Source organism: Engystomops pustulosus, chromosome 5 (assembly GCF_040894005.1).
Source record: "Engystomops pustulosus chromosome 5, aEngPut4.maternal, whole genome shotgun sequence".
Lineage (NCBI taxonomy): Eukaryota > Metazoa > Chordata > Amphibia > Anura > Leptodactylidae > Engystomops > Engystomops pustulosus.
The window spans coordinates 208,990,372-209,014,035 of record NC_092415.1 but is presented as its reverse complement, the minus strand read 5'-3'; the positions used below and the strand labels follow the sequence as shown (position 1 = coordinate 209,014,035).

The 23,664-nt window shown below is 51.1% G+C and overlaps 1 protein-coding gene across 1 annotated transcript in view; it reads right to left on the bottom strand.

The window, feature by feature from the left end:
* LOC140133862 (unconventional myosin-Ig-like) overlaps positions 1–23,664 on the bottom strand; it is a 151,190-nt gene that overhangs the window by 66,946 nt on the left and 60,580 nt on the right. The window contains exons 15-16 of the mRNA XM_072154511.1: positions 17,762–17,928; positions 17,484–17,691 (exon numbers count right to left, since the gene is read on the bottom strand). Coding sequence (XP_072010612.1) covers positions 17,484–17,691; positions 17,762–17,928 — 375 coding nt within the window. The remainder of the gene's footprint in view (positions 1–17,483; positions 17,692–17,761; positions 17,929–23,664) is intronic.

Below are 23,664 nucleotides of genomic sequence, written 5' to 3'. Positions count from 1 at the left end.
CTAAGGTACCCAAGGAAGGTGCAACCGACCCCCCGCTGGTCGAACTTTCAAATCGATTCCTGGCCCTGGATGGAGCGCCTCCTGCCGATGGAGGGGCTGAGGGTGAAGGGCCAGAGGTGGCGGAGCCTGCAGGAGGTGCCGAGTCTCCCCCTGGGGAGTCAGGGTCCTCAGGAGGGGAGACTGGCCCAGAGTCTGGAGACGAGGATGAGGGGGCAGGTCCTGGATCTGCCCCTGAAGCATCAGAGGTGCGGGAGATGGACACCACAATATGTCTAAAAAGGGGGTGTTCATTTCCCGAGGGTGGTGGTAAGATGGGTAAAAAGAAAGCCGTCTAACTCAATCACTCATGATGGCGGCACCCACTCCGTTGACGCTGGCGTCCATTAATGTCGCCAGCATTAAGTCTGATGCGGCTAGATTTGCGGCCTTTGATTTTCTCGGCCGTGTTGAAGCCGACATTTTATTTTTGCAGGAGACCAGGCTGCCAGATTTGGCGGCCGTGTTTAAAGCTAAGAGGGAATGGAGACACGGGCCTTCCTATTGGTCTCTTGCGGCCGAGCCGTATAGCGGAGTGGCGGTACTTTTTACCGCACCGGTAGAATGCCGACGAGTTATTGAGTTAGAAATGGGGAGGTGCCTGATCCTGGATGTCCTCATGAAGGGACAAGAACTTCGCCTAATTAACATCTATGGTCCCCAGTCCAAGTGGGACAGGAAGTGTCTCTTTATGAGGATCAAGCCCTACCTTTTTACAAGTCGGCAGGTGGTCTTTGGAGGGGACTTCAATGCTGTCACGAGGTCCCAGGATAGGGGAGGTTCCAGAGACAAGCTGACTTATGATAGCGTCGCTCTTAATAGCATAGCTAGTGAGGCTCGCCTGGTGGATGTCCACATCCGGCACACCCCAGGCCACGCGGGGTTCACCTATTATAGGGGTAGCTGCAGGTCTAGAATAGACAGGTTTTATTTAAAGGAGGAAGCCATTTCTTCGGCAGTGTCCGTTGTTGAGGTGGAGTTCTCCGACCACTGTTTAATTTTGTTTTCTCTGAATGTTACAGAGACCCCCCGGATGGGAAGAGGCTACTGGAAGCTCAATTCGTCTCTCCTGGAGGAAGCGGAGATAAGACAATCCTTTGAGGACTTTCTTCAGAGCCAGGTACCATTGCTGGGCCTTTGTAGCAGTAAGTCAGAGTGGTGGGAGATGCTCAAGAAAAGGGTGGCGAGATTCTTCCGCCAGCTCTCGAGCCTCAGGAGCCTGGACAGGTACCGCCTGTATCAGGGCCTGAGGAGGAAGCTCGAGCATCTCGTCTCGACTGGAGGTAGTCGTGAGGACATCTCCAGAGTGAAATCCTTGCTGAAGAGGTGTCAGTACGATAGACACGCATCTTTGGTTTTTGAGAGAGATTACGGGAAATACCGCTCGCCCGACCCTTACAGAAACTGCAAGATGTCAGTGAATGGTAAAGTTGTCACGGGACTGGTTGACAGTACGGGGTCCCTGAAAAGGTCCAGATCAGGGATCCTGGAGGTCGTCAGATCCTTCTACTCGCACCTCTTGGGCAGGAAGGATCTAGATCGGGATGTGATGTCGGCTTTCCTGGCTGAAACTTTCCCTGAGCCAGGAGTAGACCCCTCTCTTGATGTTTTGACAGAGATGATAAGGGAAGAGGAAGTCAGCCTGGCGATTGAAGGGCTCGCCCTCAAGAAATCGCCAGGCCCGGATGGCTTAACATCTGAGTTTTATAAGACCTTTAAGGACGCCTTGGTTCCCCTCTTGACTGAGGTATTCAATGAGTGTCTTTCCTCGGGCGCTCTGCCGAAGTCAATGAGGAGGTCTGCCCTGATCATCCTGTCAAAGGGTAAGGACCGATCTCGTATTGAGAACTGGCGTCCCATAGCGCTTCTCAATGCGGACAGAAAGGTTTTGGCAAAGGTGCTGTTTAATCGGCTGGTGCAGTTTGCGCCCCGGCTCCTTTCGGGGACCCAGCACTGCTCTGTTCCAGGCCGCAGTACATTTAGTGCTGTGCTTTGTGTCCGGGAGGCAGTGGAGCAGGGCAGGGCTGGTAACTGGAAGGGGTACTTGCTGTCCTTGGATCAGGCAAAAGCGTTTGATCGGGTTGACCACGAGTACCTCTGGTCTGTCCTTCTGAGGTATGGCCTGCCGGGGGAGTTTGTCAATTGGCTAAAGGTATTGTACGCAGGGGCAGAGAGTTTCCCGCTTGTGAACGGTTGGATTGGCCGCTCTTTTGAGGTCGGGTCTGGTGTTCGCCAGGGTTGTCCTCTGAGCCCACTCTTATACGTGTTCGCGATTGACCCATTCCTTAGGAGGGTTGATCGTGGGCCGTTGGTGGGAGTCGGGATGGACCAGGCGGCACCGGAAGCCACTCTAAGGGTGGTAGCGTATGCCGATGATGTCACCGTTTTTGTGTCCTCGAGAGGGGAGGCGCAATGGGTGATGTCAGAGGTTGACCGCTACTCAGAGGCTTCTGGGTCCAAGATCAACCGGGATAAGTGTGAGAGTCTCTGGCTGGGAGAGGGAGGTCCAGGCTTTGATCTCCCGGACACTCTTCCAGGGCCCCAAGACTCTGCCAACGTTCTCGGCATCGAATTTGGCCAGGGGGATTACCCCATGCACAACTGGGATGGCAGGCTTAAGATCGCCGCTCAGAGGGTGGACCAGTGGAAGGGTTGGTCTTTGACCCTCAGGGAAAGGGTGAACTTGATTAAAACTTACCTGCTCCCATTGCTGATATATCTGGGCAGTGTGTGCATGTTGCCAGAACCCCTCTGGACTCGAGTGTACAGTCTGTTCTTCCAGCTGTTATGGGGGAATAGGCTGAACCTAATCAAGAGGGAGGTTACTTACCGCACGAGGAGACAAGGAGGGTTGTGTATGGTCAACCCTGTGGTGTTCCTAGTGAATACCTTTCTTAAGATCAATATCGCAAACCTCTGGAAAGAGAGGGCTCCTCCGTGGGTATACTCCTGCAGGGGATGGTTTCGGCCTTTCTTCCAGGAATGGGAGACAGGAGGGCGAGTGAAGGATCTCCGTACACCGCATGGGCATCTTCCGGCTTACGCTACCCCGGTTCTGAAGGTAATTCGCCGGTGGGGTCTGGGAATGTGGGAGATCAGGACCATGTCGAGGAAACTCCTTGACAAAAGGGTTCTGTTGACCCATTTCCAGAAGCCTCTGGCCCTCAGGGATTGCCCAAGTCGGGATCTGGGGGTGGGTTTAGGTCTTTTGAATTCCATCAGGATCCCCTTGAAGTTTTGGGACTTGACTTGGCGCTGTTTCCATGGAAAGCTGTGTGTGAGGGACAATCTGAAGTGTAGGAGCTCTGAGGAAAGGGGTTGTCCCCGGGAGGAGTGCGGTGGTCTGCTGGAGAGCATGGACCACTTCCTGCTTCAGTGCCCCTTTAACACAGAGGTGTACAACCGGGTGGGCGCTTCCATCCATTGGCCCGGGTTGGCCGGTCTCTCCTATGCGGAGTGGGCCTATGGAGCATTCAGAGGCCTGGGTGGCCGGGACCGCTGCACCTTATTCCTAGTTAGCCTAGTGGTCAGGTACCACACGTGGAACGCACGGTGCTTAGTATCGACGCAGCGTAAAATCCTCCCGGTGGATGAGGTGGTTAGGAACATTCTGGGTGACCTGGTGAAGGTGCGCTCTCTGGAGTATGAGAGGCTGGGCACGGGGAGGGCCTCTCTCCTTAGTGTCCCTTAGTTTGTCCTCTCCCCCCTGGTGAAGGTGCGCTCTCTGGAGTATGAGAGGCTGGGCACGGGGAGGGCCTCTCTCCTTAGTGCCCCTTAGTCTGTCCTCTCCCTCTTGGTGAAGGTGCGCTCTCTGGAGTATGAGAGGCTGGGCACGGGGAGGGCCTCTCTCCTTTGGAGGGGGTTCTCCTTTAGTGTCCCTTAGTCCGTCATCTCCCCTCCTGGTGTTGGGCTGAAGCTGACACTGTAGATTTTTGTTTTGTGTTATGAGCATATAGTGATGTAGGGGCTTGCAGGCGCCGAACCTGGGCTTTATGTGGTTGGTTTGTTATATGTTGATATGTTTAATGTGTTTGTATTTTGTGTACAGTGTGTATTTATGTAGTTATAGTTAATGTGTATATAGTTATATGTAGTTATAGTTAATGTGTATATAGGTTGGTTGGTTTTGGGGTGTTGGTGTTAGGGTGTTAGGTTGGGAGGGGGGTGGACGGGATTTGGACAATATGATCCTGGGCACTGGTCTGGACTATATAGCGCGGACTTTGGACGTTAGACCAGTGTCTGGGGGGTGAGGGTGATCGGCGTGGGATTTAGTTAGTTTATATTTAATGTTTTTATTTCCTGTTTGTCTTTTTTTTGCTGTGTATTCTTTAGTTATTTATGGAAAAAAAAAAAAAATTATATTAAAAAAAAAAAAAAAAAACAAATTAGGTGTTGGGATTGGGTGAAGGTTTTGTTTTATAATGCTGATTGTGTGGTGTGTGTGTGGCTGGGCCAGGAGATTTTCGTAAGTCTCTTTTAGTTTGTATTATTGTTTTGTTATTATTATTATTGTTTTGTTTTGCCAGAAGTTATGGCTTGATTTATGTTTATTGTTGTAATGTTTTTCATTTTTATATATAAAATAAAAGATTTACAGGATGTAACTCAGGATCAGTACAGGATAAGTAATGTCATGTATGTACACAGTGACTGCACCAGCAGCAGAATAGTGAGTGCAGCTCTGGGGTATAATACAGGATGTAACTCAGGATCAGTACAGGATAAGTAATGTCATGTATGTACACAGTGACTACACCAGCAGCAGAATAGTGAGTGCAGCTCTGGGGTATAATACAGGATGTAACTCAGGATCAGCACAGGATAAGTAATGTCATGTATGTACATAGTGACTGCACCAGCAGCAGAATAGTGAGTGCAGCTCTGGGGTATAATACAGGATGTAACTCAGGATCAGTACAGGATAAGTAATGTCATGTATGTACACAGTGACTGCACCAGCAGCAGAATAGTGAGTGCAGCTCTGGGGCATAATACAGGATGTAACTCAGGATCAGTACAGGATAAGTAATGTCATGTATGTACACAGTGACTGTACCAGCAGCAGAATAGTGAGTGCAGCTCTGGGGTATAATACAGGATGTAACTCAGGATCAGTACAGGATAAGTAATGTCATGTATGTACACAGTGACTGCACCAGCAGCAGAATAGTGAGTGCAGCTCTGGAGTATAATACAGGATGTAACTCAGGATCAGTACAGGATAAGTAATGTCATGTATGTACACAGTGACTGCACCAGCAGCAGAATAGTGAGTGCAGCTCTGGAGTATAATACAGAATGTAACTCAGGATCAGTACAGGATAAGTAATGTCATGTATGTGCACAGTGACTGCACCAGCAGCAGAATAGTGAGTGCAGCTCTGGGGTATAATACAGGATGTAACTCAGGATCAGTACACGATAAGTAATGTCATGTATGTACCCAGTGACTGCACCAGCAGCAGAATAGTGAGTGCAGCTCTGGGGTATAATACAGGATGTAACTCAGGATCAGTACAGGATAAGTAATGTCATGTATGTACACAGTGACTGCACCAGCAGCAGAATAGTGAGTGCAGCTCTGGGGTATAATACAGGATGTAACTCTGGTATGGAGGGTCGGCCTGGGGGGCTTAGGGTCCATCAGTGAAATAGATTCTGGGGGCCCAACTACTGCTACATCGAAATATTACCTGTATATTTTAATTCTACATTTATAAAATGCGTTTTTATTGTGTTTTGAAAGGCCCAGCAAATGCATCAGTATTAAAGGGGTTGTCAGAGTTTAAAAAAATATATATGTGGCCGGGAGCGGGCTGCCTAAAATAATAAAGCTGTACTCACCTTCCGGTGCCCTCCGGTATCCAGCGCTGCTGCCGCTTCGGTCCGGGCGGCATGTAAACAAACATGGCCGCCGGAGCAGCGCTGCATTCAGCTTCCGGCCGGCCGTGGCCGGGCACGCCTATCCGTCTCTATACGCAGCATTGTGTATGGGGGCTGGAAGGTTGTCGGGTCCGGCCGGAAGCTGAATGCAGCGCTGCTCCGGCAGCCATGTTTGTTTACATGGCGCCCGGACCAGAGCAACAACAGCGCTGGATACCGGAGGGCACCGGAAGGAGAGTACAGCTTTATTATTTTAGGCAGCCCGCTCCCGGCCACATATAGTTTTTTTTCAAAACTCGGACAACCCCTTTAATGATGTTTTCTGAAATGTGTTTTGCAATGTATTTTAAAACAGAATGCAAACACGAAAGGGCACATTTACTTACCCGTCCCGTTGACGACGCCGATCCGGAATGTCCGACATCGGGTCTGCCACGATTCACTAAGAACATGCACCCAATATCCTGCATATGTCGCTTCCCCGCTCAGGTCCCCGGAGTTCACCTTCTTCTTCCTGGTGCATGTAAGTGCATTGTCCGTGTATAATGCGCTGTGCGGGGAGTCACTAAGATCGTGCTCCCGATATCCTGCATGTGTCGCTTCCCCACTCAGGTCCCTGGAGTTCACCTTCTTCTTCCTGGTGCATGTAAGTGCATTGTCCGTGTATAATGCGCTGTGCGGGGAGTCACTAAGATCGTGCGTCCAGTATCCTGCAGGTGTCGCTTCCCCGCTCAGGTCCCCGGAGTTCCCCTTCTTCCTGGTGCATGTAAGTGCATTGTCTGTGTATAATGCGCTGTGCGGGGAGTCACTAAGATCCTGCACCCAATATCCTGCATATGTCGCTTCCCCGCTCAGGTCTCCGGGGTTCACCTTCTTCTTCCTGGTGCATGTAAGTGCATTGTCCGTGTATAATGTGCTGTGCGGGGAGTCACTAAGATCCTGCACCTGATATCCTGCATGTGTCGCTTCCCCGCTCAGGTCCCCGGAGTTCACCTTCTTCTTCCTGGTGCATGTAAGTGCATTGTCCGTGTATAATGCGCTGTGCGGGGAGTCACTAAGATTGTGCGCCCGATATCCTGCATGTGTCGCTTCCCTGCTCAGGTGCCCGGAGTTCACCTTCTTCTTCCTGGTGCATGTAAGTGCATTGTCCGTGTATAATGCGCTGTGCGGGGAGTCACTAAGATCGTGCATCCGATATCCTGCATGTATCGCTTCCCCGCTCAGGTCCCCGGAGTTCACCTTCTTCCTGGTGCATGTAAGTGCATTGTCCGTGTATAATGTGCTGTGCGGGGAGTCACCAAGATCGTGCATCCGATATCCTGCATGTATCGCTTCCCCGCTCAGGTCCCTGGAGTTCACCTTCTTCTTCCTGGTGCATGTAAGTGCATTGTCCGTGTATAATGCGCTGTGCGGGGAGTCACTATGATCCTGCGCCCGATATCCTGCATGTGTCGCTTCCCCGCTCAGGTCCCCGGAGTTCCCCTTCTTCTTCCTGGTGCATGTAAGTGCATTGTCTGTGTATAATGCGCTGAGCGGGGAGTCACTAAGATCGTGCACCCGATATCCTGCATGTGTCGCTTCCCCGCTCAGGTCCCCGGAGTTCACCTTCTTCTTCCTGGTGCATGTAAGTGCATTGTCCGTGTATAATGCGCTGTGCAGGGAGTCACTAAGATCGTGCACCCGATATCCTGCATGTGTCGCTTCCCCGCTCAGGTCCCCGGAGTTCACCTTCTTCTTCCTGGTGCATGTAAGTGCATTGTCCGTGTATAATGCGCTGTGCGGGGAGTCACTAAGATCGTGCGTCCAGTATCCTGCAGGTGTCGCTTCCCCGCTCTGGTCCCAGGAGTTCCCCTTCTTCTTCCTGGTGCATGTAAGTTCATTGTCCGTGTATAATGCGCTGTGCGGGGAGTCACTAAGATCCTGCGCCCGATATCCTGCATGTGTCACTTCCCTGCTCAGGTCCCCGGAGTTCACCTTCTTCTTCCTGGTGCATGTAAGTGCATTGTCCATGTATAATGCGCTGTGCGGGGAGTCACTAAGATCCTGCCCCCGATATCCTGCATGTGTCGCTCCCCGCTCAGGTCCCTGGAGTTCACCTTCTTCTTCCTGGTGCATGTAAGTGCATTGTCCGTGTATAATACGCTGTGCGGGGAGTCACTAAGATCCTGCGCCCGATATCCTGCATATGTCGCTTCCCCGCTCAGGTCTCCGGGGTTCACCTTCTTCTTCCTGGTGCATGTAAGTGCATTGTCCGTGTATAATGCGCTGTGCGGGGAGTCACTAAGATCCTGCGCCCGATATCCTGCATGTGTCGCTTCCCCGCTCAGGTCCCCGGAGTTCACCTTCTTCTTCCTGGTGCATGTAAGTGCATTGTCCGTGTATAATGCGCTGTGCGGGGAGTCACTAAGATCCTGCGCCCGATATCCTGCATGTGTCGCTTCCCCGCTCAGGTCCCCGGAGTTCACCTTCTTCTTCCTGGTGCATGTGAGTGCTTGATCTTGCGACACAATTTTGTTTTTAAATTCTGCGGTTTGTCCGAATCAGTCGGGTTGTCTGACGGCCGCCCCCCAATTTGTGTCACATGCGAGCTGTAATCCGATCGTGTGTGCCAAAAACCCAGGGCAATTCAGGGCAAAACGGTAAAAAGTCAGTAAACCCGACGAAAATGCGCTGTTCGGACCCTTAGTAAATGTGCCACAAAATGTGAACGCAGCGTAAGACCATGTGCACGTGTTTTAAAATGCATTTTCGGTGCATCTTGGGAATCTAGTGCCTGGTTGAAGATTCTCCAGAGTCTAATGTAATTCCATCTTGTGAATGTGGATGGAAGCATTGGACCTAGTGAAAGCAATAAGTCCCTCTGCCAGCTCCTATTGTGGCCCCTCTCATCTCCCCTCATACTGTGACCTCTCACGTCCCCCTCTCATGTCCCCCTCATATTGTGGTCCCTCTCTGGTCCCTCTCATATTGTGGCCCCTCTCATGTCCCCCTCATATTGTGGCCCCTCTCATGTCCCCCTCATATTGTGGTCCCTCTCATATTGTGGCCCCTCTCAACTCCCCTCATATTGTGGCCCCTCATGTCCCCCTCATATTGTGGCCCCTCTCATGTCCCCCTCATATTGTATACCCTCTCATGCCCCCCTCATATTGTGGTCCCTCATCTTTTATATTGAAGCGCCCTCTCATATGCCCCATATTGTGCCCAGCCCCCCTCAGCACCCCCATAATGTGGGTCTCCCTCTTATAACCCTCTTATAAGGTGGACCAGTCCGACCCTGGTCACTTTCTCCTTATGTGAGCTTCAGCCTATACATGCACCAGGTGGCCCAGGATGAGCAGGATGAGTGACTCTTGTATACAGATACAGTCTAGCAGTTACTCTGTAGACTATAATATAATCCAATAAAAGTAAAATCTACCCGACATCATCGACTGTACATACATCACCCACATCTAACACGCTGGGCCCATGGATTGCCCCCCATATGTCATATGCCCCATTGCATAGTGTCATATAATGCCCGGTATAGCGTCATAGGGCACCCGGCAGAGGTCGCACTAACATATTTCTAGAAGGGTAATATTACTTCTTTTACTATTTTTGAGGAGTATTTTTAGCCGGGAAGGAGTATGACATTTTCAGTACTACAAGTATATAACTCCTGGCTGTATATACTGGTGATAGACGCTAATTATATAAGAAATCTTGTGTCAGTATCTTCTGTGTTTAAATAGCAAATGGAGGCAGTTATAGTGATGTTACATCATGCACTGCCCAGACTGGAGCCAACGCCACCAACCCCCCAACCACAGTCGCCGAGACCTCCCACCACCCGACTGCGGCCCGCCGAGACCTCCCACCACCACACTGCGGCCCGCCGAAACCTCCCACCATCCACACTGCGGCCCCCCGAAACCTCCCACCACCCGACTGCGGCCAGCCGAGACCTCCCACCACCACACTGCGGCCCGCCGAAACCTCCCACCACCACACTGCGGCCCCCCGAAACCTCCCACCACCCGACTGTGGCCCGCCGAAACCTCCCACCACCACACTGCGGCCCGCCGAAACCTCCCACCACCCGACTGCGGCCCCCCGAAACCTCCCACCACCACACTGCGGCCCCCCGAAACCTCCCACCACCACACTGCGGCCCGCCGAGACCTCCCACCACCACACTGCGGCCCGCCGAAACCTCCCACCACCACACTGCGGCCCGCCGAGACCTCCCACCACCACACTGCGGCCCGCCGAAACCTCCCACCACCACACTGCGGCCCGCCGAAACCTCCCACCACCACACTGCGGCCCGCCGAGACCTCCCACCACCACACTGCGGCCCGCCGGGACCTCCCACCGCCACACTGCGGCCCGCCGAGACCTCCCACCACCACACTGCGGCCCGCCGGGACCTCCCACCGCCACACTGCGGCCAGCCGAAACCTCCCATCACCACACTGCGGCCCGCCGAGACCTCCCACCACCACACTGCGGCCCCCCGAAACCTACCACCACCACCACACTGCGGCCCGCCGAGACCTCCCACCACCACACTGCGGCTAACACCGCTGACACCAAACGTCCAGACTGCGGCTATCACACAATGTATCCCCCTCCCCATGTGACCAGACTGCGGCTATCACACAATGTATCCCCCTCCCCATGTGACCAGACTGCAGCTATCACACAATGTATCCCCCTCCCCATGTGACCAGACTGCGGCTATCACACAATGTATCCCCCTCCCCATGTGACCAGACTGCGGCTATCACACAATGTATCCCCCTCCCCATGTGACCAGACTGCAGCTATCACACAATGTATCCCCCTCCCCATGTGACCAGACTGCAGCTATCACACAATGTATCCCCCTCCCCATGTGACCAGACTGCGGCTATCACACAATGTATCCCCCTCCCCATGTGACCAGACTGTGGCTATCACACAATGTATCCCCCTCCCCATGTGACCAGACTGCAGCTATCACACAATGTATCCCCCTCCCCATGTGACCAGACTGCGGCTATCACACAATGTATCCCCCTCCCCATGTGACCAGACTGCGGCTATCACACAATGTATCCCCCTCCCCATGTGACCAGACTGCGGCTATCACACAATGTATCCCCCTCCCCATGTGACCAGACTGCAGCTATCACACAATGTATCCCCCTCCCCATGTGACCAGACTGCGGCTATCACACAATGTATCCCCCTCCCCATGTGACCAGACTGTGGCTATCACACAATGTATCCCCCTCCCCATGTGACCAGACTGCGGCTATCACACAATGTATCCCCCTCCCCATGTGACCAGACTGTGGCTATCACACAATGTATCCCCCTCCCCATGTGACCAGACTGTGGCTATCACACAATGTATCCCTCTCCCCATGTGACCAGACTGCGGCTATCACACAATGTATCCCCCTCCCCATGTGACCAGACTGCGGCTATCACACAATGTATCCCCCTCCCCATGTGACCAGACTGCAGCTATCACACAATGTATCCCCCTCCCCATGTGGCCAGACTGCGGCTATCACACAATGTATCCCCCTCCCCATGTGACCAGACTGCGGCTATCACACAATGTATCCCCCTCCCCATGTGACCAGACTGCGGCTATCACACAATGTATCCCCCTCCCCATGTGACCAGACTGCGGCTATCACACAATGTATCCCCCTCCCCATGTGACCAGACTGCAGCTATCACACAATGTATCCCCCTCCCCATGTGACCAGACTGCGGCTATCACACAATGTATCCCCCTCCCCATGTGACCAGACTGCGGCTATCACACAATGTATCCCTCTCCCCATGTGACCAGACTGCGGCTATCACACAATGTATCCCCCTCCCCATGTGACCAGACTGCGGCTATCACACAATGTATCCCTCTCCCCATGTGACCAGACTGCGGCTATCACACAATGTATCCCCCTCCCCATGTGACCAGACTGCGGCTATCACACAATGTATCCCCCTCCCCATGTGACCAGACTGTGGCTATCACACAATGTATCCCCCTCCCCATGTGACCAGACTGCCGCTATCACACAATGTATCCCCCTCTCCATGTGACCAGACTGCGGCTATCACACAATGTATCCCCCTCCCCATGTGACCAGACTGCGGCTATCACACAATGTATCCCCCTCCCCATGTGACCAGACTGCAGCTATCACACAATGTATCCCCCTCCCCATGTGGCCAGACTGCGGCTATCACACAATGTATCCCCCTCCCCATGTGACCAGACTGCGGCTATCACACAATGTATCCCTCTCCCCATGTGACCAGACTGCGGCTATCACACAATGTATCCCCCTCCCCATGTGACCAGACTGCAGCTATCACACAATGTATCCCCCTCCCCATGTGACCAGACTGCCGCTATCACACAATGTATCCCCCTCTCCATGTGACCAGACTGCGGCTATCACACAATGTATCCCCCTCCCCATGTGACCAGACTGCAGCTATCACACAATGTATCCCCCTCCCCATGTGACCAGACTGCCGCTATCACACAATGTATCCCCCTCTCCATGTGACCAGACTGCCGCTATCACACAATGTATCCCCCTCCCCATGTGACCAGACTGCAGCTATCACACAATGTATCCCCCTCCCCATGTGACCAGACTGCGGCTATCACACACTGTATCCCCCTCCCCATGTGACCAGACTGCGGCTATCACACAATGTATCCCCCTCCCCATGTGACCAGACTGTGGCTATCACACAATGTATCCCCCTCCCCATGTGACCAGACTGCGGCTATCACACAATGTATCCCCCTCCCCATGTGACCAGACTGCAGCTATCACACAATGTATCCCCCTCCCCATGTGACCAGACTGCGGCTATCACACAATGTATCCCCCTCCCCATGTGACCAGACTGCCGCTATCACACAATGTATCCCCCTCCCCATGTGACCAGACTGCGGCTATCACACAATGTATCCCCCTCCCCATGTGACCAGACTGCGGCCGACACTGCTAATCCATGATAGTTGCTTTGTAAAATGTTTTTTTTTTTAAAAAGAAATTTTGGTTTATTTTTTTAGTGTCTGTGTTGGGGGGAGGCGTTTTTTTTATGTTTTTTATTAATTGAATTTGTGTCTTTGTCATTTTTTAAGTGTTTTTACTGTTTATGCAGTCCTGTTTCACATGCAACCTCAGCACCAGACATGGAGTCCCACGTAACACACACCTGCCACCTCAGCACCCGCCAGACACGCAGTCCCACGTAACCTATACCTCATGCCACCTCAGCACCAGACACGCAGTCCCATGTAACATATACCTCATGCCACCTCAGCACCAGACACGCAGTCCCACGTAACATATACCTCATGCCACCTCAGCACTCGCCAGACACGCAGTCCCACGTAACATATACCTCATGCCACCTCAGCACTCGCCAGACACGCAGTCCCATGTAACATACACCTGCCACCTCAGCACTCGCCAGACACGCAGTCCCACGTAACCTATACCTCATGCCACCTCAGCACCAGACATGCAGTCCCACGTAACACACACCTGCCACCTCAGCACCCGCCAAACACGCAGTCCTACGTAACATATACCTCATGCCACCTCAGCACCAGACATGCAGTCCCACGTAACATAAACCTCATGCCACTTCAGCACTTGCCAGACACGCAGTCCCACGTAACATAAACCTCATGCCACCTCAGCACTCGCCAGACACGCAGTCCCACGTAACATACACCTGCCACCTCAGCACCCGCCAGACACGCAGTCCCACGTAACATATACCTCATGCCACCTCAGCACTCGCCAGACACGCAGTCCCACGTAACATACACCTGCCACCTCAGCACCCGCCAGACACGCAGTCCTACGTAACATAAACCTCATGCCACCTCAGCACCAGACATGCAGTCCCACGTAACATACACCTGCCACCTCAGCACCCGCAGTCCCACGTAACCTATACCCAGAGGTCGCACTAACTCCTCTTGGCATTTCTGAGGAGTATTTTTAGTCAAGGAAGAGTATGGAATTTGTAGTAATATGGGGAGTGCACTGGACTCCTATTATAACAGCGGCGTTGCTGTTTGGCTGGCAGACAGGGAGTCCTAGCATCATATTTCTCTATGATGCAAGGACTACTGTCCAGTGCACTTTGCTCGTTCTATCCACCTTGCTGCCTCTGGAAGTCGCTGCAGATTAGACAATTACTATGCGGCTATGCTGCGGTCAAGCCGCCCCATGTGTCTCCTGACCTAGAGCTGCTTTTACATGGGGTGGTTAGCTCCCATTTGGTAACACATCGAGCCTAAAGGATGACAAAACGCTTGTGAATTCTCATAATATGCATGTGCTTAGTAAAAAAAAAAACTTTAAAGGGATTGTCTGAGTTTATTAAAAAATCTTCTGGTAGCCTGCGGGGTGCTGTAAAAACAATAAACTTCCTGCAGACCCGTTGTCCTCCGCCGCTGTCCTTCAGTGCTGTGCCGTTTGCTTACAGAGGCAGGCACGCTGTGATGGGGCAGCTTTCACCTGCCTAGCATGCCCACCTGTCCCACATTGATGTTAATGCTGTATCAGGGATGGGTGGACATTCCAGGCAGGCGGGAGATGCCGGATTGGAGCGTGCCCTCCTCTGTAAACAAACAGGCACTGACGGACGGACGGACAGCAGTGGAGGAACGGTAGTGCAGGAAAAGGTATGTTTTTAAATAAACTCGGACAACCCCTTTAAGTCAGTGGTGACTCTTGTAACAATGCACATGTGTTTTGCTTGAAGCATTTGCGATTCATATTCAAGTACAACGCACCATGTAAATACAACTTATGGCTACTTTCACATGAATTTGTGCCACGCCCATGTCAGAGCCAGCATATGTTCTGCTGGAGAAGCGTAGTGAGGTGCGCTGCGCACCCCTCCCCTGTCCATAGGGATGCCGGGCTGGAATTATCTTCTTCCCCATGCACACTATGGTCATATGCGCCATTGGAGTCTGTGGGGACAGATATACACCCACAAATATTACAACTGGATATATGTCCCCAGACTCCCCACAATGCTCGTGTTCAAGGGGCCTAAAAATGGCACAACTCAAGATTCAAGGTCCATGAGCAGCTGAAAAGCGACACGTGGGAATGAAAGTACTTAATTTCTTCCCCTTGAATCTTGGAGTGCTGCCATTTTTTTTACTTTTACCTTGTCAAGGTTCTGGGATTTGCACCAAAGTCCTGCTCCAAGTGTTGCTGTTTTCTGTACTGTATATACATGATATAACTCTTCCATATATACCCTGGGCAGCGGGCTGGTCTTGCACTGATGTGACTACTCGCTCACTCACATTTCAGCCCTTGGTCACAAGCCTCCTGATCCCTGGTGACCTCTGGGTCAGCTCCAGCCATTCATATGTGCAACAACTGTGGTGCAGTGACATCGGCACGTGGGTGGGCGTGGCTTCTGTTAGCCCCGCCCCCTTTGACCCGGCCAAAGTGAAACAGCATCAGGTTAGGGAGGGGGTGTGTCCAGGTGCTGCACGGCTCGGGCTCACACATACATACAACAGCTCATCCATCTCATGTGTAAGTCGGGGGCTGCACGGCTCAGGCTCATCCATCTCATGTGTAAGTCGGGGGCTGCACGGCTCGGGCTCATCCATCTCATGTGTAAGTCGGGGGCTGCACGGCTCGGGCTCATCCATCTCATGTGTAAGTCGGGGGCTGCACGGCTCGGGCTCATCCATCTCATGTGTAAGTCGGGGGCTGCACGGCTCGGGCTCATCCATCTCATGTGTAAGTCGGGGGCTGCACGGCTCGGGCTCATCCATCTCATGTGTAAGTCGGGGGCTGCTCGGCTCGGGCTCATCCATCTCATGTGTAAGTCGGGGGCTGCTCGGCTCGGGCTCATCCATCTCATGTGTAAGTCGGGGGCTGCAGCAGCCGCTCTGCTGTGTCCTGCCGTCCTCACTCGTCCCAATAAGGTGAAGTGTCAGTGCGTGTTTAGACGCATGGGGCAGTTTTCAAGGAGTAATACTGCATTTAGGAGCGTCTATGACCCTTCTAGAGGGGTTAATGCGACCTCTGGCACCCGGTATAGCGTCATAATGCGCCCGGTATAGCGTCATAATGCGCCCGGTATAGTGTGATAGGGCGCCTGGTATAGCGTCATAGGGTGCCAGGTATAGCGTCATAATGCGCCCGGTATAGTGTGATAGGGCGCCTGGTATAGCGTCATAGGGCGCCAGATATAGCGTCATAGGGCGCCTGGTATAGCGTCATAGGGCGCCTGGTATAGCGTCATAGGGCGCCTGGTATAGCGTCATAGGGCGCCTGGTATAGCGTCATAATGCGCCCGGTATAGTGTGATAGGGCGCCTGGTATAGCGTCATAGGGCGCCAGATATAGCGTCATAGGGCGCCTGGTATAGCGTCATAGGGCGCCAGATATAGCGTCATAGGGCGCCAGGTATAGCGTCATAGGGTGCCAGGCATAACGTCATAGGGCGCCAGGTATAGCGTCATAGGGCGCTATTTATAGTGTGATAGGGCGCCAGGTATAGCGTCATAGAGTGCCAGGTATAACGTCATAGGGCGCCAGGTATAGCGTCATAGGGCGCCGGGTATAGTGTCATAGGGCGCCAGGTATAGCGTCATAGGGCGCCAGGTATAACGTCATATGGCGCCAGGTATAGCGTCATAGGGCGCCTGGTATAGCGTCATAGGGCGCCACATAAAGTGTCATGTAGTGCCCACAGTGCGTAACGGCCCGCCAGATGGGTCATTTACAAACTTTTATGCTTCAGATATCCATGGAGATGTAGGTGAAGTACGGCCGACTAGATCCTGTATTTTGAGTGGTTTCTATATGAAGTTGCCTTTAATATTATATACATTTTAACGATACATTTATTCCTTAGTATAACTAGTATTGTGGCTGCAGAAAATCTGCCCGGGAAGGAAAAGTTTATATATTAACCAATAAGAAGTTTTGTTTCATGCTTTGTTAATCCCGTTTGCCCCCAGGTCCCTGATTGGATGCCTGGACTCTCCGCCCAAAGGGAAGATTACGAAACTCCCCATGGCTAGAACGTTCCAGAACAGAACTGAAGAGTCTGTGAGAGCCAAGCAGACAGCAAGCATGAAGGTAATCCAACCCCAGCCGCAGCCGCTTCTATCTTCTCCAGCACCAAGTTCCTGAATGTGGGCTGTGACCTTCCCCTAATAACCAGCGACCTCGGACCTTGTAGATAGGACACTACCTCAGCCTGTGACCACTGCTGCGCTGAAGTTCAGGAATGAAGAGACTGTAAGGTGACGTTTTCCATCCTCTCTACGTGTGATCCCTGGCTGCCGCTAACATCAGGAGCCTCAGCTCTACCATCTACCCAGCGCTAGACCACGCTCAAGCCAAGCACTCAGGTACCAGGGAATCCGGCTGCCCCCAAGTCATTAGGTCAGGCCCCAATGCCCCATGGCAAGTGTCATAGAGTCCTAGCATAGGGAGACATTGTGCCCTGCGCGTTGTATTTGGGGGACCCCCTGGCAGACGCCTCACCTTCTGGATCAGCAGCACAATGATGGGGATGAGCTGTGCACGCTCCTGCTCCAGGCTGAACAGGGTCTGCGGGGTGCGGATGAAGACCTTAGTGTAGCCATAGGCCACGTCGTCCTGGAAGTCGTGCTGCTCCATGAGGGCTCTGGTGGCCTCCATGTCCGTGTCCATCAGGTGGTTGGGCCAGGTGTACTCACAGGTCATCTTGTATCTGCAGATGAGACATTATAATGGAGGGAAGGGAGCGATAGCAGCGCCAGCGCCCAGGAATGGGGACCTACCTCTGAAGAAATCTCTCATAGGGCTGTCTATAGGCAAATCCAGCCCTGCGGACCCGAACGTTCTCCAGGAGACCCAAATATTCCACCTGGTGCAGACACCGGCGCTCATCAAAGAGGATCGGAGACTTCTGGTCATTGGGCTTAATGCAGCGAACATAAAACGGCTCCTGAAAAATAATGGGAGAGAAAACAATCCTTCAGATGAAGATGAGGAGAGAACAGACATTACACAGGTCTAACCTGCAGCCACCACTAGGGGGAGCTCACTATATACAGATTATACACCACCACTAGGGGGAGATCACTACATACACATTATACACCACCACTAGGAGGAGATCACTACATACAGATTATACACCACCACTAGGGGGAGGTCACTACATACACATTATACACCACCACTAGGGGGAGATCACTACATACACATTATACACCACCACTAGGAGGAGATCACTACATACACATTATACACCACCACTAGGGGGGGATCACTACATACAGATTATACACCACCACTAGGAGGAGATCACTACATACAGATTATACACCACCACTAGGGGGAGATCACTACATACAGATTATACACCACCACTAGGAGGAGATCACTACATACACATTATACACCACCACTAGGAGGAGATCACTACATACAGATTATACACCACCACTAGGAGGAGATCACTACATACACATTATACACCACCACTAGGGGGGGATCACTACATACAGATTATACACCACCACTAGGAGGAGATCACTACATACAGATTATACACCACCACTAGGGGGAGCTCACTACATACACATTATACACCACCACTAGGGGGAGATCACTACATACACATTATACACCACCACTAGGAGGAGATCACTACATACAGATTATACACCACCACTAGGAGGAGATCACTACATACACATTATACACCACCACTAGGGGGGGATCACTACATACAGATTATACACCACCACTAGGAGGAGATCACTACATACAGATTATACACCACCACTAGGGGGAGCTCACTACATACACATTATACACCACCACTAGGGGGAGATCACTACATACACATTATACACCACCACTAGGAGGAGATCACTACATACAGATTATACACCACCACTAGGAGGAGCTCACTACATACAGATTATACACCACCACTAGGGGGAGCTCACTACATACACATTATACACCACCACTAGGAGGAGCTCACTACATACAGATTATACACCACCACTAGGAGGAGCTCACTACATACACATTATACACCACCACTAGGAGGAGATCACTACATACACATTATACACCACCACTAGGGGGAGATCACTACATACACATTATACACCACCACTAGTGGGAGATCACTACATACACATTATACACCACCACTAGGGGGAGATCACTACATAACGATTATATACCACCACTAGTGGGAGATCACTACATACACATTATACACCACCACTAGGGGGAAATCACTACATACAGATTATACACCACCACTAGGGGGAGATCACTACATACAGATTATACACCACCACTAGGAGGAGATCACTACATACAGATTATACATCACCACTAGGGGGAGATCACTACATACAGATTATACACCACCACTAGGGGGAGATCACTACATACAGATTATACACCACCACTAGGGGGAGATCACTACATACAGATTATACACCACCACTAGGAGGAGATCACTACATACAGATTATACACCACCACTAGGAGGAGATCACTACATACACATTATACACCACCACTAGGAGGAGATCACTACATACACATTATACACCACCACTAGGAGGAGATCACTACATACAGATTATACACCACCACTAGGGGGAGATCACTACATACAGATTATACACCACCACTAGGGGGAGATCACTACATGCAGATTATACACCACCACTATGAGGAGATCACTACATACAGATTATACACACCACTAGGGGGAGATCACTACATACAGATCATACACCACCACTAGGGGGAGATCACCACATACAGATTATACACCACCACTAGGGGGAGCTCACTACATACAGATTATACACCACCACTAGGGGGAGATCACTACATACACATTATACACCACCACTAGGAGGAGATCACTACATACAGATTATACACCACCACTAGGGGGAGATCACTACATACAGATTATACACCACCACTAGGAGATCACTACATACAGATTATACACCACCACTAGGGGGAGATCACTACATACAGATTATACACCACCACTAGGGGGAGATCACTACATACACATTATACACCACCACTAGGGGGAGATTACTACATACAGATTATACCCCACCACTAGGGGGAGATCACTACATACAGATTATACACCACCACTAGGAGGAGATCACTACATACAGATTATACACCACCACTAGGGGGAGATCACTACATACAGATTATACACCACCACTAGGGGGAGATCACTACATACACATTATACACCACCACTAGGGGGAGATCACTACATACAGATTATACACCACCACTAGGGGGAGCTCACTACATACACATTATACACCACCACTAGGGGGAGATCACTACATAACGATTATATACCACCACTAGTGGGAGATCACTACATACACATTATACACCACCACTAGGGGGAAATCACTACATACAGATTATACACCACCACTAGGGGGAGATCACTACATACAGATTATACACCACCACTAGGAGGAGATCACTACATACAGATTATACATCACCACTAGGGGGAGATCACTACATACAGATTATACACCACCACTAGGAGGAGATCACTACATACACATTATACACCACCACTAGGAGGAGATCACTACATACAGATTATACACCACCACTAGGGGGAGATCACTACATACAGATTATACACCACCACTAGGGGGAGATCACTACATGCAGATTATACACCACCACTATGAGGAGATCACTACATACAGATTATACACCACCACTAGGAGGAGATCACTACATACAGATTATACATCACCACTAGGGGGAGATCACTACATACAGATTATACACCACCACTAGGGGGAGATCACCACATACAGATTATACACCACCACTAGGGGGAGATCACTACATACACATTATACACCACCACTAGGGGGAGATCACTACATACACATTATACACCACCACTAGGGGGGGATCACTACATACACATTATACACCACCACTAGGGGGAGATCACTACATACAGATTATACACCACCACTAGGAGGAGATCACTACATACAGATTATACACCACCACTAGGAGGAGATCACTACATACAGATTATACATCACCACTAGGGGGAGATCACTACATACAGATTATACATCACCACTAGGGGGAGATCACTACATACAGATTATACACCACCACTAGGAGGAGATCACTACATACACATTATACACCACCACTAGGGGGAGATCACTACATACAGATTATACACCACCACTAGGGGGAGATCACTACATACACATTATACACCACCACTAGGGGGAGATCACTACATACAGATTATACACCACCACTAGGAGGAGATCACTACATACACATTATACACCACCACTAGGAGGAGATCACTACATACAGATTATACACCACCACTAGGGGGAGATCACTACATACAGATTATACACCACTACTAGGAGGAGATCACTACATACAGATTATACACCACCACTAGGAGGAGATCACTACATACACATTATACATCACCACTAGGGGGAGCTCACTACATACAGATTATACACCACCACTAGGGGGAGATCACTACATACACATTATACATCACCACTAGGAGGAGATCACTACATACAGATTATACACCACCACTAGGGGGAGATCACTACATACAGATTATACACCACCACTAGGAGGAGCTCACTACATACAGATTATACACCACCACTAGGGGGAGATCACTACATACAGATTATACACCACCACTAGGAGGAGATCACTACATACACATTATACATCACCACTAGGGGGAGCTCACTACATACAGATTATACACCACCACTAGGGGGAGATCACTACATACACATTATACATCACCACTAGGAGGAGATCACTACATACAGATTATACACCACCACTAGGGGGAGATCACTACATACAGATTATACACCACCACTAGGAGGAGCTCACTACATACACATTATACACCACCACTAGGGGGAGCTCACTACATACAGATTATACACCACCACTAGGGGGAGATCACTACATACACATTATACACCACCACTAGGGGGAGATCACTACATACAGATTATACACCACCACTAGGGGGAGATCACTACATACACATTATACACCACCACTAGGGGGAGATCACTACATACAGATTATACACCACCACTAGGAGGAGATCACTACATACACATTATACACCACCACTAGGAGGAGATCACTACATACAGATTATACAGTCATACAGATATATTATTAGTATTACTATGTATTGTGCATACTCTATAGCAGTGGTGGCGAACCTATGGCACAGGTGTCGGAGGCGGCACTCAGAGTCCTTTCTCTGGGCACCCGGGCCATTGCCCTGGCACACCAGACAGAGCTAAAAGAATCTTCCTGCAGTTCCAAGCAACTAAAAAGTTGCTTCTTTCAGTCATATTTTGATACATACTTGGTACTTGGGACTGTAGGAAGAGGGAGAATTAGACAGGGCCGAATAATTTTTGGAGGACCTCCTGCTGGCCCCAGAGGGAAACTGGAAAGAAACTAAAATGCTGAAAATTTCACATCTTTCTACTGTGTTGCTGTCCTCAGGAGGCCAATATGATTGAAAGTTGTTGAACAGGGAGCAATAAGTTACTGCTTTAATTTTTGGTTGGCATCTCGCGATACATAAGTTTGGGCACTCGGCACACTGGGTAACAGTTTGGGCACTCGGCCGCTAAAAGGTTCGCCATCACTGCTCTATAGTGTGATGATTTGGTCACCCCCTGCACCCTCAGCCTCTCTCCTGGGTGATGATGAATGTCTTTCCTCTATTATTCACAGCGGGGGGGGGGGCAGATGCCCCGATTCTGCCAAGTTGTCACCTCTCGTTCTGTCTCCTCGCTGAGCGCCGCGCTGACGAAGAGACTTGTATAAACTCCAGAACATTCTCTCACCTCAGCGAGTGTCAGGAGGCGAGAACCTGTGATGTCGGCAGAAAGTGGAGCAAAGACCTGAGTGACAGGAGAAGACGCCGGCGGCCGAATCACTGCTAAATATAACCCTCCCCGAAATACAGAGGAGCCGGCAACACTGACAAACCCTCACACAGGATATACAGGCAGGGGGTGGGGCTGTGACCACCTCTCACACAGGATATACAGGCAGGGGGCGGGGCTGTGACTACCCCTCACACAGGATATACAGGCAGGGGGAGGGGCTGTGACTACCTCTCACACAGGATATACAGGCAGGGGGCGGGGCTGTGACCGCCTCTCACACAGGATATACAGGCAGGGGGCGGGGCTGTGACTACCTCTCACACAGGATATACAGGCAGGGGGCGGGGCTACCTCTCACACAGGATGTACAGGCAGGGGGCGGGGCTGTGACCACCTCTCACACAGGATATACAGGCAGGGGGCGGGGCTGTGACCGCCTCTCACACAGGATATACAGGCAGGGGGCGGGGCTGTGACTACCTCTCACACAGGATATACAGGCAGGGGGCGGGGCTGTGACTGCCTCTCACACAGGATATACAGGCAGGGGGCGGGGCTGTGACTACCTCTCACACAGGATATACAGGCAGGGAGCGGGGCTGTGACTGCCTCTCACACAGGATATACAGGCAGGGGGCGGGGCTGTGACTACCCCTCACACAGGATATACAGGGGGCGGGGCTGTGACCACCTCT